Source organism: Cyprinodon variegatus, unplaced genomic scaffold, assembly GCF_000732505.1.
Source record: "Cyprinodon variegatus isolate N-32 unplaced genomic scaffold, C_variegatus-1.0 Scaffold1397, whole genome shotgun sequence".
Taxonomy (NCBI): domain Eukaryota; kingdom Metazoa; phylum Chordata; class Actinopteri; order Cyprinodontiformes; family Cyprinodontidae; genus Cyprinodon; species Cyprinodon variegatus.
Genome location: NW_015151850.1, coordinates 116,366 through 131,849, shown reverse-complemented (window position 1 = coordinate 131,849; position 15,484 = coordinate 116,366). Strand labels below are relative to the sequence as shown.

The 15,484-nt window shown below is 39.0% G+C and overlaps 1 protein-coding gene across 1 annotated transcript in view; it reads left to right on the top strand.

The window, feature by feature from the left end:
- Positions 1-3,640: 3,640 nt before the first annotated feature.
- Positions 3,641-15,484, top strand: part of bcl11b (B-cell CLL/lymphoma 11B) — a 41,424-nt gene continuing 29,580 nt past the window's right edge. Inside the window, exons 1-2 of the mRNA XM_015402793.1 lie at positions 3,641-4,613; positions 10,175-10,642. Coding sequence (XP_015258279.1) covers positions 4,559-4,613; positions 10,175-10,642 — 523 coding nt within the window. The 5' untranslated portion in view covers positions 3,641-4,558. The remainder of the gene's footprint in view (positions 4,614-10,174; positions 10,643-15,484) is intronic.

Below are 15,484 nucleotides of genomic sequence, written 5' to 3'. Positions count from 1 at the left end.
AAAATAATTCTCTTTGAAAACAGAGGAGGGGAGGATAAAAGGTCCTGAAGTGGGAGCGCACACTTGTTTGTGTCATGAGACTTCTGCTAACTTGCTCTAAATAAATCAGTGATTAGCATTTTTCCCTTTAAACGGAATAATTCCAACTTTGATATCTGTAATTGTGCTTAAGGGCTTCTGCGCTCCTCTGCTGGCCCTCCAACACTCTCTTCTTAGAACAGAGACATTCACAGCTGGCTTTTATTCACTTCACACTAATTCATGACCTCTTTGCTGCTTCCACAGGATTGAAGAGGTGAAGCTGTAGCCAGGTGGTGTAAAAATGTAAAATTGACTGGTTAAAAATGTAATTGAAAAATGGGCTTCAGTGCATATAAACCAACATAGAGAATCACAATTTAAGATAATAGCATATGGTGTTCCACAGGGTTCAATGCTGAAACCAGTTGACAACTGTTTAGCTGATCATTGGCGTGTGCAGGTGTATCTGCACACACTATCATCCGAGCTGCCCATCAATCTGTTGTAAGGAAGTTTTAGTGAGAAATATAAAAGACAAGTAAAAAAAATGAGACAGCTGATATTCCTCTAAGGCATAAAGATTAAACTGGACAATGCTCAGAGAAATTAGAGAAAACATCTTGCTCAATCTAAACTAAATGGTCCAGTTAGTTAGCATAGTGCTAAAAATTATATTAGAACAAGAACAAGATTGAACATATATGCTTTATTTGAAAGCAATAAATGGTAACAGAATTAAGGTTTGCAAAGTTTCAAGGAAATGAAGCATGCGTCCTCTAGACTTATAAGACCATAGGTCTTTAGTCACAATCCATGGTACGCTGTGATGAGAAATTCAACAGATTAACACAGAAACTTCTTTGCAAGTACTGAGGTAAGTGTTGGATCTATTTAAATCTTTTTGTCTTCCTGCAAAGTACCCGAACACCTTCCAGTATTGTAATTGAATCACTTGTGAACTTCCTTATGTAAAAAACGATCCTATAGTCTGGCATTGCAGCCCTACAAATAAAATTTGTCACCAATTCAGTCATCAGCATGACTATGGTCTCTTGCACAGCAGCAAATCCGCACAGAATGGCAAATGGAAAAATAAATATAAAGATATTTCAATGGCCAAATGAAGTCCAGAATAACCGTAATAAAAATTCACTTGTATAGGAATGATCATGCAGAAGCAAATGTGAGCAGAGGTCAGTGAACTAAAATAGGGTTTTACAGCCCATAATTATTTGCAATAAATATTATTCTTTAATTAACTTTTTTTTTTTCACGCCATTCTCCATCTATTTCTAAAGTTTCCAGAAGAGCAGATAGAAGACACTTCTGCTGAAGGTTTATTTATTGCTCATGGCAATAAATGACCAACAGAGGGTGCTGTTGCATCGCTGGTCTCCGCTCCGAGGGTCATCTTTCGGAGCTCATCACTTCACCTCAAGCTTTTCTTTTCTGCTTTTCATCACCATAGACAGGATCAGAGAAGCATATAGTCTCCTTAATGGATAAAGCTGACAATAAGATGTGATTACTGCTGTTAAAAAGCACGCCTTTAGCTTCATATGGAGAAACTGTGTGAATATAAAAAAAAATGATATTTAATTAAAAACAAATAACACATTTAAGTTAAATGCATATTTAATTAATAGGCACGTATTTCACAATGATTTTGTGTCTAATATTTCAGCATTAAAATATCTTGTTATGCACTTTTAGTGGATGGCTTTCATTTAAAAAAAAGAAACTAAACACATAAAGGATGTTTAAAAGGCTATTGTTCAGGAGGATGTCTCTGTCATAACAAAGGGCTGCTGATTGGCTGAAAAGTGTCAGAAGAAAGAGTAAAAAACACACATCAAACATTCCTCTCACAGCTCAAATCCTCTTAAACTGCACATTTGTTTCTCAGCGCATCAAGTTTAATCTGCCAGCCTGCATCTCCACTCGTAAACATCAATATTAACAGTTTAGCGGTGAACAGTTGCCAACAAAGTGATCTTAAAACTCCAAAGGACACCTCCACGTCCCTCTAATTAAAATTTAACCACATGAGACGATGCGAAGAAAAAAAAAAAAAACCGAGAAAGGAATTATTTAGCATTAACATAAAAACAAACACGAGCAGACATATATATGTAAATGAGCTGAGTGGTGGAAGCAGGACGCCATAACTCACACTGATGGCCTTTAAGTGAGAAATCACCTCTGGAAAAACGTCCAGTAAGGAAGCGGAATGATGCACCTGTCGCCCATCTGACTAATGAGCCAATCAGGTTGCAAGGACAAGAAGCCCATGATGCTGATGCTGATGTTGACCCGAAGTGAAGAAATTCTGTGCTCTAAAGAAGTTGATTATAATAATAATAAAATATAAGAAAATAGATTAATTTATCTTTATGTATAAAAGCAGTAAATGCCTTAAATCCTCTATATGACCTTATGCACTGTGACACTTTAAAATGTTTGATCACTTCCATTGATACAGCTATGGTATTCTGTTCATTTGCTGCAGAAATCAGGACTGTTTGGAGTTTTCCTTCTTTTTACAGAAACGATTTCAGGAGCTTAGTCAGGTTATGAAGCTGTGATGGATGAGAATAAACTTCAGGCCTGCTGTAGTATTAATGTTCTGTACAGAGAAAGCAAAAAAAATGTGAGGAAAAGGGTTTTTATTTTTCATCTGGTCAGTCTACGCGACCACAGCATCATAGATCTGCTCTTAGGGTTATAATCTAATACAAAAAAAAAAGAAACATCCACGATGTTCCTCAAGCTTTTGGCGTCTCACCCTGAAGGGAAGTGTGATGATGGGTGCCAGAGTTGGTGCCAGCGACGAGCGCTGCAGCTTCCAGCCGCGTTTAAAGCTCTCTATCTGAAAGCCATTAAAGGAGAAAATAAAAATTTATACAGTTTAACGCGTGAATAACAGGGTCTCACTCTTAAATTCACACCTCTAGATGTTCATTTCCCTCTGAAGCTGATTTGACACCGCGAGGTCACAAAGCTGCCACGTTAACGCACATCTCCACCTAAATTAATTTATTTCTAACTCTCCGACGACGGTACATCATTACAATCAACCTTTATTAAATTTGAAAAACGCATGGTCTTCTTATATTATTTCAATATGAGTGTAAATTATATATTTTTTTTCTTGTGACCAAAGAAAACAGCTGAGGAGCAAAAGACATCTCACGTTCATTCTGAAGTTGGAAAGTATAGATAATAAATAGCTATTGCAGTTGGATAATTAATATTAGTTACACATTGATAACTAAATAAAAGCGGAGCAGTGTTCGGTTGTATTTAGTTACTTTTATAGCTGCACACCTGCAGTATAAATAATCTTTTTTTTTTCTTTTTTAGCTGATTTTTATTATGGAAAGAAAAGTATGTATTTTAACCTTTGCAGGTGATTTAAATGGTGATTAATTAAGAAAAGCGCTCCAATCACAGTGTTCGTGCACAGTGTCCGAGCAGATGTGGAAGCACTTCGGGTCACTTCTCCAACAATAGAAAAAAAAAGAAAAGAAAAAGAAAGAGGAATCCGGTTTACGCAGCGACGCTTCTGCGGCGCGGAGATGACTTGAGCGACTGTGGCCACTGCTGCCGTGCACGACACATGCCCGAGTGTGTGTGTGTAAGTGTGTGTAAGTGTGTGTGAATGTGTGTGAAAGCTACCACTAGTCGCCCCCAGTGCTCTTCAGTCTCCACTCTCCCTTCTCACCGCAGACTGAACGTCACGTCCGCACTTGAACTTGAGTTTTCTCCCACCGTAGAAGCCAGAGAGCCGCACAGAGCCACGCAGAGCCACGCGCGCGCGCCGGGGGGACGCGAGACTCCTCCGCGAGCACAAAGAGAAAAAGAAGGTGACAGACCGTCCTCGGACCAGTGCCGGGCTCTGACTGCAAGAGTTAAAGTGTTGAGAGGCCGGTGCTGAGTGCAGCGCTGAAGGTGCCCACCACTTGGCGAGAACAGAACTGGATTCCTGTTTTGCACGCGTCAGCCGAAGTCCAGCCACACGCGTCACTCCTCAAGACTGAGTAGTGTCCAGTGTCCGGAGAGTGGACACAAACAGGGACAGTCCATCAGGAGGTGACTCCAAAGCTTTTGCGCTCCGCTCTTTTTTTTTTTTCTCTTTTCCGCGCTCCTTTGAGGGGATGGTGTGAAAGCGACAGAGGAAAGAGTCCGATTGTTCCCCCCCCTCCCTTTGCGCTCCAAGAAGGGAGGCGCGCAACCACTTTGGCACCGAGCTCTGAGCGAGCGCCCCGGCGCCCAGCGCTGCGCCACGGCCGGTGACCGCAGAGCGCAACAGCCGCTGCCCACCCAGGACAGATACACCGCGCAGGGGTCAGTCCGCGGGCCGCACCTGGGGCCGGAGCGAAGCGGTCAGCTGGGGGTGACCAGTGATTTTTGGGGCCAGTTTGGCCGTTCAGAGCAGCGGCAGACGCAGGAAGAGAAGAAGACGGAGGAGAAGGAGGAGGAGAGCCGACCTTTTCTGAGTAGCTCTCCGGGCGATGCCAATGTAAATGCCAGGGCGATGTCCCGACGCAAGCAGGGGAACCCGCAGCACCTGTCCCAGAGAGAAATAACGCGTAAGTCGCTCACATCTCATATTATCCCATTTCGGTGTTTTTCTTTTCTTTTCTGTGCGCATTAAAAATACAGATTTTCAGATTTGGTGCAGAAAGTTTTCCGAAGAGTCTCTAGAAAGATAGTTTACTTTATTCCATTAATTTAGAAGTAGGCCTAATCGTTTATTTTATTAAACATGCTTATTTTATTTGCTTTGTGTGTGAATAACACACTGTCTATGGAGCCCAAAGAGAAAAATATGCGCAGCTGGAGGAGCCGCGCACGGAGGAGACTGAGGTCCGTCCCGAGTAGAGATTGGTGCTGCGCTCCTCGCTGGGTTTGAACTTTCGCTCGATTAAACTGAGAAACATAGATAAACTTTAGATAAACAGGCTGTTTAGTCTACCAGGTACTTTTATTTTTTCTTTTTATGCGCAGGCTACAGGCACTTTGGTACAGTTTCTTGTTTTATTGTCTAACTGAAGCACCATGCTTGACGAGTTTTAGGTTAAAACAGAATTAACTAACATAGCTTTACAAACAAACAAAAAATAAACAACAAGAAAAAAAAAACACTGTCTGAAAAAGAGTTAATTAAAGTTACACTGATACCTCGCTGTTTAAATTAGATTTTCCCTATGTCTAATCAAGGTGGTTTTAAAACAAATGTTCCACTTACCTGCAAGTTTTACCCGACTTCAATTATTTAGTACAAAATAAAAACGCGGGCCTTTAATAAGTAAAAAAGCAAAATCAGGAATTCAACAGTTATCTTTTAATGGAAACATATTAATTGAATTGTATCCACAGAATTAATATTCCTCCTCCAAGAAATTTTACACATATTTGTTATTTGATCTAAAGTGACATTTTAATTCCTCAAATTAAACCTTAGACCTATACCGTTTTATCCTTGGGTCTTTTGATGGTTTGGGCTGTTGGGTCTTAAATATCTCAGCCTGGCCTTGGATCAGTTTTCCGGCTGATGCGTCCTGACAGGTAAAAAGCACTGATGGAGCTGAAGTGATTTAACAAACTTTTAGCACTTAATAAGGAATCCAGGTGAACTCCGCAACCTTGCTGTTCTAAAAACAGCATGCACAGAAAAAAAAACAACCTGATTTTAACAGGATGTTTGATTTTAAACTGTTTTCTGAAAGAGACGCAACTTTTCGCTGCAGCTCTCTCAGAGGCCTGCGGAGCATCACTTGGTGCGCTCTATTGGTTCTCGGAGAACTGAAAAGAGGGATGTGATGTATCAAGCCAGGTGGAACGAAGGATTACAAGTTTATAAGTGAGCTTCCTGTTTGCACAGTTCCTCAGGGTGCAGGTCAGTCGGACGCCTGTGATTTATCCACCTTCAGGCCACTGAAAGGTGTAACGCTTTGTAATTTATGTGTCAGAGAAGTCCCTGGACTTCCTTACTCGCCATTCCTGCATGTGCATGAGGCATATTAAGTGAGATGGAGGATGTCTATATACACCCCCCTGAAAAAAACAAAACACATTATTCCTCTTGAGCTCCCATGCGTCAAAATCCATCAGATGTGGGTTTGAATTCGCAGCTTTTTACTCAAAATCTTATAAATCACAAAGAATGCTAATCTTCTGTCTGAATACTGCATTAGGAAAGATTGTGTGGAGAATTGAAGCTGAACTTTAAAAATAAAGTTTGTCTATAAAGCGCTTAGATAGAGGATGCTTTACTAAACGAGTTTTTTTTCCACCTTGACGCGTGACAGCCTTTTATTTTTAAACCAACTAAAGAATTGGTCCTGGAACTAACTGATGAATAAATCTGAGGAATAATTTGCATGTTTATCGTCTCCAACAAATGCTCTGCACAATTTCACATCACGCAAAAATAAAACCGGAGTAAAAAAAGGTAATACACAGAGTTTGTTTCTCGGAAACATAAAAATAAAATAAAATAAAATAAATTAAAATACTGAAATTCAGAAAATATTTGGTTTGCTTTATTTTATATACGGGGAACTAAAAAAGAAAAAAAAAAAGAAAAAAAAAGCAAGAAAGAAAACCAGACTGTCCTCCAAGGAAGCTGATAGAGTGTGAAGAGGCGCAAACAGGACGAGAGCCTTCATTACGCACGCGCGCACGCACGTGCTCCGTGTAAATTGCAGTCGCCCACTTGAGATGCATGTTTCCCTTCGGCTTGTCAAATAGCCGTGCACCCCGCTGGGGCTGAAGTCTTTGTTAGATGCGGAGAGGAGCCTTTAAAATGCCACAAATGAAAATGCACTCCTGCAAAACGGATTCTGATAAACGCACCAGTTCAGTTCAGGGTCACTCAAACAGCAGCTGAACGTGTGAGATGTGTGTCCCTATTAATTTAAACCACAACATGAAGTGATATTTGTTTTGCTTTGTTTTTTTTTTACAAATGATTTTTGTAAACTGGTGCAGTTTCCTATTGCTTTGGCAACATTTAAATCCTGCATGAAAGTCCATAAATATATGTCTGAGCTCATGTCTGAAACACACGCTTACGCAGACGCACTCCTGCATACCAAGGTACTGGTGTGCTCAGCTGAGGTTTACTGTCGATGGGTTGTGCTTCAGCAGCTCCTTCTGTTGATGTTCACTCTGTTTGAGCTAGGGGGCGCTATCAGGCTGGCAGCTTTGCAGCAGTGTGTGTGTGGTGTGTGTGGTGCGTTTTTAATCAGATGACATCGGTGCAATAAGACCACATTCGCCTCTTTAACTTTCAGAAACTGCACACCTTGTACTTGTGGGTCTTATTTACAGTTAAAAAAAACATTACACATTTTTTGCACATTTAGTTAGAGGATTTAGACCCATTTTCTTTCGTTTTTAACTGAATAATTCTATTTACACTTTTATAGAATTAATATTTCATCCGCTAAATCCCAAAAGTAGTCTTATTCTGTTCAGATGCTTTGAGTTTACACATTTGAGGGAATTTTTTTGCACATATTTTCTTCTAAGTGATAAAAAGTTTCAACAAAAAACAGACAAAAAAAAAAAAAGTTAATAATAGTTTTCCACTAAGTTTGATTTTTTTCTGACCACGTACAGCATTGGATAGCACAGAGCTCCCCAGCTTGCCACAGCGAGCTGCAAGCCAGCTGTCTGAAAGAGGCTTCTAGACTTATTCATGCTTACAAAGACAACCCATTTTGCTCTTGAAAATAGTTCCTGTAGCAAAAAAGAAAATATTAATGGAGCGGAAAGCAGAGACACCCACTACTCTAAGATAATAGGGTTTGAACTGACTTTCTTTATGTCTTTTTTTTTTTGGCTAAGTCTATATCAAAATCAACATACCAATAGATGTCACATTTTTATGTGACTGAAATAACACATTAATACAATTTATCACACTTAGAAATAAAACAAGAAAAAGAGATAGCAGTAAAAATAGTGGTGGATCAAAGTTAGTTTAATTTATAGAGAGAAGATTCTTCCACAGGTGAAGAGACATAAAATCATCTGTTTCCTGTTCTTGTCCTAAAATTTCTTGTTGATTTAACTGTAAATTTAACTACTTTTTTTTGTTGTTTTTCATGCTATGGTTTTGATGGTTGACAGTAGACAGGAAGCGACAGATGAGCGAGGAGATGATGGTTTGATCCTAAAACACCTGCAAACCAAATAACACATTTTGCACACTGCACAAACACGGTCAGGTTCATCTTCAGTTGCTTTGTAAAACTAACAAGTTGCAAAGTAAAAATAGATGTTGCACTGTGAGAACATCTTCATCTCTGCAGAGTTTCTACATCCCGCTGCAGCTGCATGTGGCATGAAACAAGCTTGGAAGAAATAAACCTAAATCAGTGTTTATAACTCATATTATTCTACATGAAAGTTTGTGTTTGTGTGTCAAAATATGTGGCTTTACTAACATTTAATCTTGGTTTTAGAGTTTGTTGCTTTCATAAAACACACTGGCGGATTTGTTACAGAGCTTATAATTGCTCCGGAAAAGGAAACATTGATGGAGCTTGCTTGTACCTTTACAGCCTCTCCGCTAAGCCTCATCCTCTGAAACATAGATAGTCAATATATTAAACTAAACCAAAGGTATGGTGGCTGGCACGGGACAAAAAAGACACACACAAATAAAAGAGCATTTAAACTCTGCAGTGCTTCTGCTTTTGATAAAAAAAATCGGCCCATTTGTATTTTCCCTGCATCCTATTAGCTCTCTCCGCTGCCTTACATAAACCTTAGGTAAATCATGCCACAGCTTCGCTTCCTCCTTCGCGCCATCGTTTGGTGGCCATGCTGGCGTGCAAAAGAAAAAAAAAAAAAACAGCAAAAAAAAAAACCCCACTCAAAACAAAACTTATGGTTTTGTTTTAATGCCGAGTCTCATCCGACAGAAAGTGGCGGAAAGTATCGTTACACAGCGATTTATCGGCCTACCAAACATCTGAATAAATTTTATCTTTTTTTTGTGGTTTTACAAGAATTATATTCCGATCTAGTTGATCAGCCACAGGAAGGCAGCTGCCTATTTCACATCTGTCGGTGTTTATCACATTACTACAATAACTGACATGTCAGATGAAATTGAGTCTGCATTGTGTGTGTGTGTGTGTGTGTCTGCACTGGGTTTGTTCCAGGTCAGCTAACTGGCTTTATTCTCTTCGATGTTTATTAGGAAACACACTCTGTACTGTACATGGCTGATCATTTCAGAGGACAGATGGCTGCAGCCTGCAGGCCACAAACATAATAATGCATGTGTGTGTGTGTGGGTGTATGTGTGCAGCAGACAAACATGTTATTATGCAGAAAGAGTGGCGTTGTGGGCTGACGGAGCTCTGATGCTGTGCACCTGCTCACACACACTCACACACACATTGATACTTCCTGCAGCCGGGGAAAGCAGATAAGCATGCCTGCATTCGTCTGCAGTCTGTCTGCTGATATTCTGAGGATCAAGTCCAGAATATATTTCTAAATGAAAGTTGATTACCTGAGTGTTTAAAAGCAGCAGATTTCAGGAGTTGGAGATCCTGGATCCGTAGCTGAAGATTAATCTGTTTGAGACTGAGGTGATAATGAGGAAGATCAAGATAGTTAATAGACTATTTGGACTTTGAAGTCATCGACTGGTCGGCTTTAAGCACCAACACTAATCGATCAATCAGTCAATCAATCAACTTTATTGTCAAGTACAATTTACATTGCAATCGAGATTTCAGCTTCAGTACAAACCGTTCGTCACGATACTCAGATCCTAAGATTCTTATCCTCTTATCGTCAGATTTCTTAGCCTGCTTCTGAATCCCAAGCTTTTCTCAGTTTATAATAAAATGCTCTAAAATGCATCTCATAAAAAATGAGTTTGCAGAGCAGATAAACGTTGATGATTGCCTCTGCAGAGTGAAGGAATGATTGATGGACTTGAGTATTAAACACATTGAGAAGAAGTCTGAATGCACAGCACTGCTCAAGAAAACATAAGAATCTGATTATTCTCTATAACTTTTTTTACCTCCTCCTGGTGATGTCATCTTACATGGTTCTGAAGTGACAGAATCTGTTCTGATGTTTTCTTGTCTCATCTGTTTTCTCCCCCTAACTCTAGCGGAGGTTGAGCATCAAGATGGCGCTCTGCTCTCTGACTCGTCACCCCCCCACCCACTCGGCCTTCCTGGCCACACACTGGAGCCCAGCTTGGCCCACACGCTGCCACCCGGCCTTCACGTCGATCACGACCTGCTGACCTGCGGCCAGTGCCAGCTCACCTTCCCGCTGGGCGACATCCTTCTCTTCATCGAGCACAAGAAGAAGCAGTGCCAAACACCGCTGCTGCCCAACGGTTGCTTCGACAAGATGAATGACCGAGGAGGTGGAGGAGGAGGTCTGCAAAGCCTTTATCACTACGCCCAGCGGGGGGAGCTGAGAAAGGTGGTAGAGCCGGTGGAGATCGGCATCCAGGTGACACCAGAGGAGGAGGAGGCGGCGGGAGGGAGAGGAAGAGGAGATGGAGTGGAGAGGGGGGAAAAGACGCCCACCAAAGGAATTTGCCCGAAACAGGAGAGCGCACCAGCAGGTAGGCAGAACAGATGTACATTCACACCTTCATGAAATATCTCACAGTTTTTGGAAAACATGCATGCATACAAAACACATTTAAATAAAATCATTTAAAAAAGCTAGCAAGCCAGACTGATAATGCGAACCACTCAGGTTTAGTTCTGCACATTATTAATCTAGGTCTTTTCAATTGGTTCAGGAAAAAAGGACGAACTTTCAGCAGAACCTTTTCAGCTGATTAGGCGGAGCGACACCTAGTGCCCGCCTTCCAAGGTTTGGTTTTAGCCAATCACAGTAAAAAAATCAAATAAAAGGATATGCCATAAGAGACCCTAACAACTTACACTGGTTGGCTCTTTCTGTTCCTCCTTCAAAGATAAAATCGTGGATTCTGACAAAGCAGATTTGATAGAAGCAGCTACGCATGCACCCTCCTGTGCTGCCATGTTTATTTTGGTTCATCAGTGGGTTCCGCTGCTTTCGTCACAGCTATAACATCCCACCTTAAATCAGAATTCTGCATAGTGATAGGCCGGCCTGTTTTGGGTTGGTTTCAAAGGATTTCAGCAGGAGTGGTATAAGATGGATTCTGGTTTGTATGTGAATAAACAAATACCACAAGTCAGCTCGCAGGCAAAGTTAATTTGAAAAACATTGACAAAAGAATCTTTACATCTGATTGCTTTAAATCATTTTAGATAAAATTTTAATTTTTCAGTATTACTTCATTTTGTTCCCATCCTTTACCAGGTAGACTTTTTTTTCATACTCTTGGTTCTAAAAGATATAATATTTTTTGGTGTCTGTTGGGCTAGTTTGTTTAATTCAAACTTTTTTTAAAAGCACATTTCAATTTGAATATTACTAATGAACGTTTTCATGTGTGTTTTATGAAATAGACTCTACATAAAGACCAGAATCATTATAAATTCATTTTTTTCCTTTTCTTTGAAAAAAAGGAATGTTAAAGTTAAACATGCCTACAGTATATGTTCTACTGCTTTACCTTATTGCTGCCTATAAATAAAATGACTTGGCCAATAAAGTAGTTTAATGTTGTTACACTGACAGGTTAGTTAGACAACAAACAGCATGACAGACCAAAGAACATCAGATCAGGGCCAATGTAGGAAACATAGTAAACATGTGGAAGCAGGTGCTTTGTACAGCTGGAAAATGTAGGTCTCTCATGCAAAATTTTGTGCACCACTATTTTCTGATTTTTATTTATATGGGAAAAAAAGCATAATTTTAGTTTTACTTCACATTTGGTAGTGGAAAAACAGCTCAGGCCTCTGTTTTGATTAATCTCTGTTTTATGATTTCTAGATTAAATGCATCCAAATGATATTTTTAAATTTCAATTTTTCTAGTTTGCTTTTCACTGGCATAAAAAGTGCATCTAATTCCGTTGTAACTAAAATTATCCATTACTTCAAAGTAATCTAATAACCAGAAACAGATTCAATTTGGATTCAAATTACAAAGTTATATTAACACAAACCGCTAATGATTTTCTTGGACCAGAATAGGATGCAAAACAAGTGGAAGTCATGAACACCTTCACAGTAATCAAGAAAACATTGTAGGTTTTTATGTGTTTTTTTTTTAAAAGATCTGGAACACGGCATATCCAGATTCTGACCTCCAACTCATGGGTCTGTCTGCCTCAGAGACCGTGTTTGGGTTTGCATATCTTTGAGCACACATGTTTTCAGTTTATGTGAATAAGTCCCGTTGTGTTGTTTCTGGAGAAAGAAACAGAAAGAAGTTCATTTTATTAGAGAGGGAGGACAACAGAGAGAGGACAGACGCCTTCCATGCTCAGAGCTCTAAACCCCCTCAAGGACTCGACTCGTTGAAACAAACTGTGCAAAAACATGACAGAGAGGCTCACCCCAGCTCGCGTTGAGAAATCCAGCCTAAGCCATCTGCTTAAAAAGGTGAAAAGCTCATTAAAATTCAAATAAGCAAAGCTGGGTAGAAAAAGAAAGAGAAAAAAGCACAGTGGAAGGAGAGGACAGAGAGAGGGATTAGAAAGAGGCAAGTTTCCTCCGTTTTCAGTTATCTTTCAAACCAGTCAATATAATTACTCCAGAGGAGAGAGGCTGAAAATTCCCAGAAATGTTTGGAGGTCAGAAATCGGCAGGAAATCACCAAAAAACTGCTTTGGCAGAAAATCTCCAACAGGTCAGCTGTTTTTTTTTTAAACTGTGAAATCAGCAAGTTTTCCAAATGTGTCAAATATGAATTTTGTTCTAATCAGGTTTGTATTTCTTTTCAATGAAATCTTCTACAGGTTATATAAAGTTAGCCACCTTTTATCCCCCCAAATTGAAGGAATTGAAATAGTAGCCTGTTTAACTTTAAAGCATGTGTCCCTAACTTTTATCAGTTTTTTTTCTATTAAACTCCAAACAAGTGTACCAAAATTTATGCAGTTGCTTTATATGTTCATAAGTTGATCTCTTTGTTTTGATGGATTTTATTGAACTAGAGGTCTAAAATCTCACTGCTTCACTATTTGAGTGGATCAAGAACAATTTGTCAGATTTTGAACTCTGGCCAACTTGATCAAGGGATCTCTGATGAAACTATAGACCCTGTGCCGTTTGAGGTAATGTGTATGTGGTCGACATGAAACATGACCTTCTACAGATGTTACACTTTCTGATGAGCAGAACAAGTTCCTGTTCTGATTTGAGCCGTGGCTTGGTTTGCAGTTGCTGCCTCATTTAAACATTTTTTCATCTTATTTTGCCTCCACCTCTTTGTCAAATGAAATCTTGATTCAATGAGAATTTAACTGAAGTCAAAAGGCAAAAGATCAGCTATTAAACCAGCTGAGAGATGTCATTTTATAATGAAGAATTCTGTATCAGTCAAATCATTTTACTACATTTCTACCTGTTCACCAGAGATGACATATTTCCTCTATTCAAGTAGAGTTTGCTCCACTTATGTAATGTCTGCATGATTAGAAATAAAACTAAATTCAGTTGCAAACTGTGGTTCAAAGCCACCTGCAGGTAACACCTCCAATTTTGCTGTAATGATCTCCTGAGAGCACGTAAGCCTGAGGTCTGACCTCAGCTGGAAACACTTCACCAATAGATCAGTAGGCTAAAACATTTCTGTAAAGCAGAGTTTCACTGTGGACAAAACAGAGAAAAAAAGAATCTCTCTAGCTCAGTGTTAATTGACTTCATGTCATTAGTTTTTCATATTTATGCACAGAAATATATTTTCCCTTTGCTTCAAATGCTTACAATATATCAGACTGCAATCCTCCAGTGGAATCAGCCCCACATGCTAGATACCGTAATTGCACAATATTTCTTTATAACAGAAAGCGCAATAACAATTTTCATATTAAAAGCAAAAACATTAGTGGCTCAATTGGATGTGCACTGCGGCGGCAGCTGTAAACTATATTGCTCCAATAAGATTTTATGTTTGAAAATTACCCATGGTATTTTACAGTTTCCACATGATGCATATGTCTAAGCTGCACCTTATTAACATGAGCAAAGGACACAGCGCTTTGTTAATCAGCACAGGCTTAATTTGCAGAAAACACAGGACTCGTAACCACAGAGAGGCGGGGCGGATGATGAAGCTGCACAAGTTTTCTTTGAGAATCAGATGAAGCTTTTCCCTTTACACATTTTATTACCTGGTGTTAGAGGTGGGGACAGAGATGGAGGTGAGGGAAAACTGATCGGGGCGGTGTGATTGGCACCCTGCCGGTTTATATAGGAGAAGAAATGCTCTTGTTTTATTTCAAGCTTTTCAAGCTGATCCCTTGACTTCAACTGTGTTTGTAAAAATCAGACTTAAGAGAGAAATATGAAGCGTTCTGGGCTCCTTTGCAGAGAAAAGGTTTCTCTAGCAGTTTGTGGCTTTCCGTTGCCAGTTCTAGAGGCACAAATGGTTACGCGTCTAAGAAAGTTAAATGTCAGAATGATTTAGGAAAGATAATACAAATAATTGAGTGACTTACTGTTTAAAAAAGACATACATTTATCCAAGGAAAGTTGGCATCAAAAAATTTTCAAAAGGTTGGTTAAAAAAACAAAAATAGGTAGCAAATCCTCAAATAGGCATAATTTTAACACTCAGAATTTAGGGAATGAAACAAAATTAACTGTTATTTTATTCTTCTGTTATATATTTAGACAAAAAGTAAAAAATAATTTTATCAAGGCACACTTCATTGAATTAAAATATTATGCCTTAGGAAATTTGCTAAATTAAGTGGAGAAAATAGAATGAAATATACCTTCTCTGATGCTATGTGCGAAGGTGACATTGTTTAAATCATCAAATCGGTAAACCAAATTCAAAATTTAAGCAGAAGTTTAGAGACATAAATAAAATTACCATGCAGTGTTTACATATTCTTTATTTTTAGCTGCAAATGTTATCGTGAAATGATGAGCAGGACAAGTTTATTCTTTTTTAAAGTCCCACTTTATTGGTTATAAGAGTAAGGTATTCCAGCAAAGCTCTGTAAATGTGCATGTTCACTGGAAGTACTGTAGGTACCCATTAGGTTCCTCGTGGAGATACCCTCCCAGAGGTAAGACAAGTTAATTTTATAAGACAAGTCAAGTTTATTTGTATAGCACAATTCAGTACAAGGACAATTCAAAGTGCTCTAAATGAATTAGATGAAAATATAGAAGAAAACTAAAAACAGATTAAAAGCAAATAAAGATAGAAATATAAAAAAAGCAGATAGTAAAAAAAAAATTAAACTATAAATTAAACTATAATTTAAAAATTAAACTAAACTTGAACTAATACTACTTTTTTTTACTTCGACAGTCAAAGGCAGCTCTATACAAATGGATTT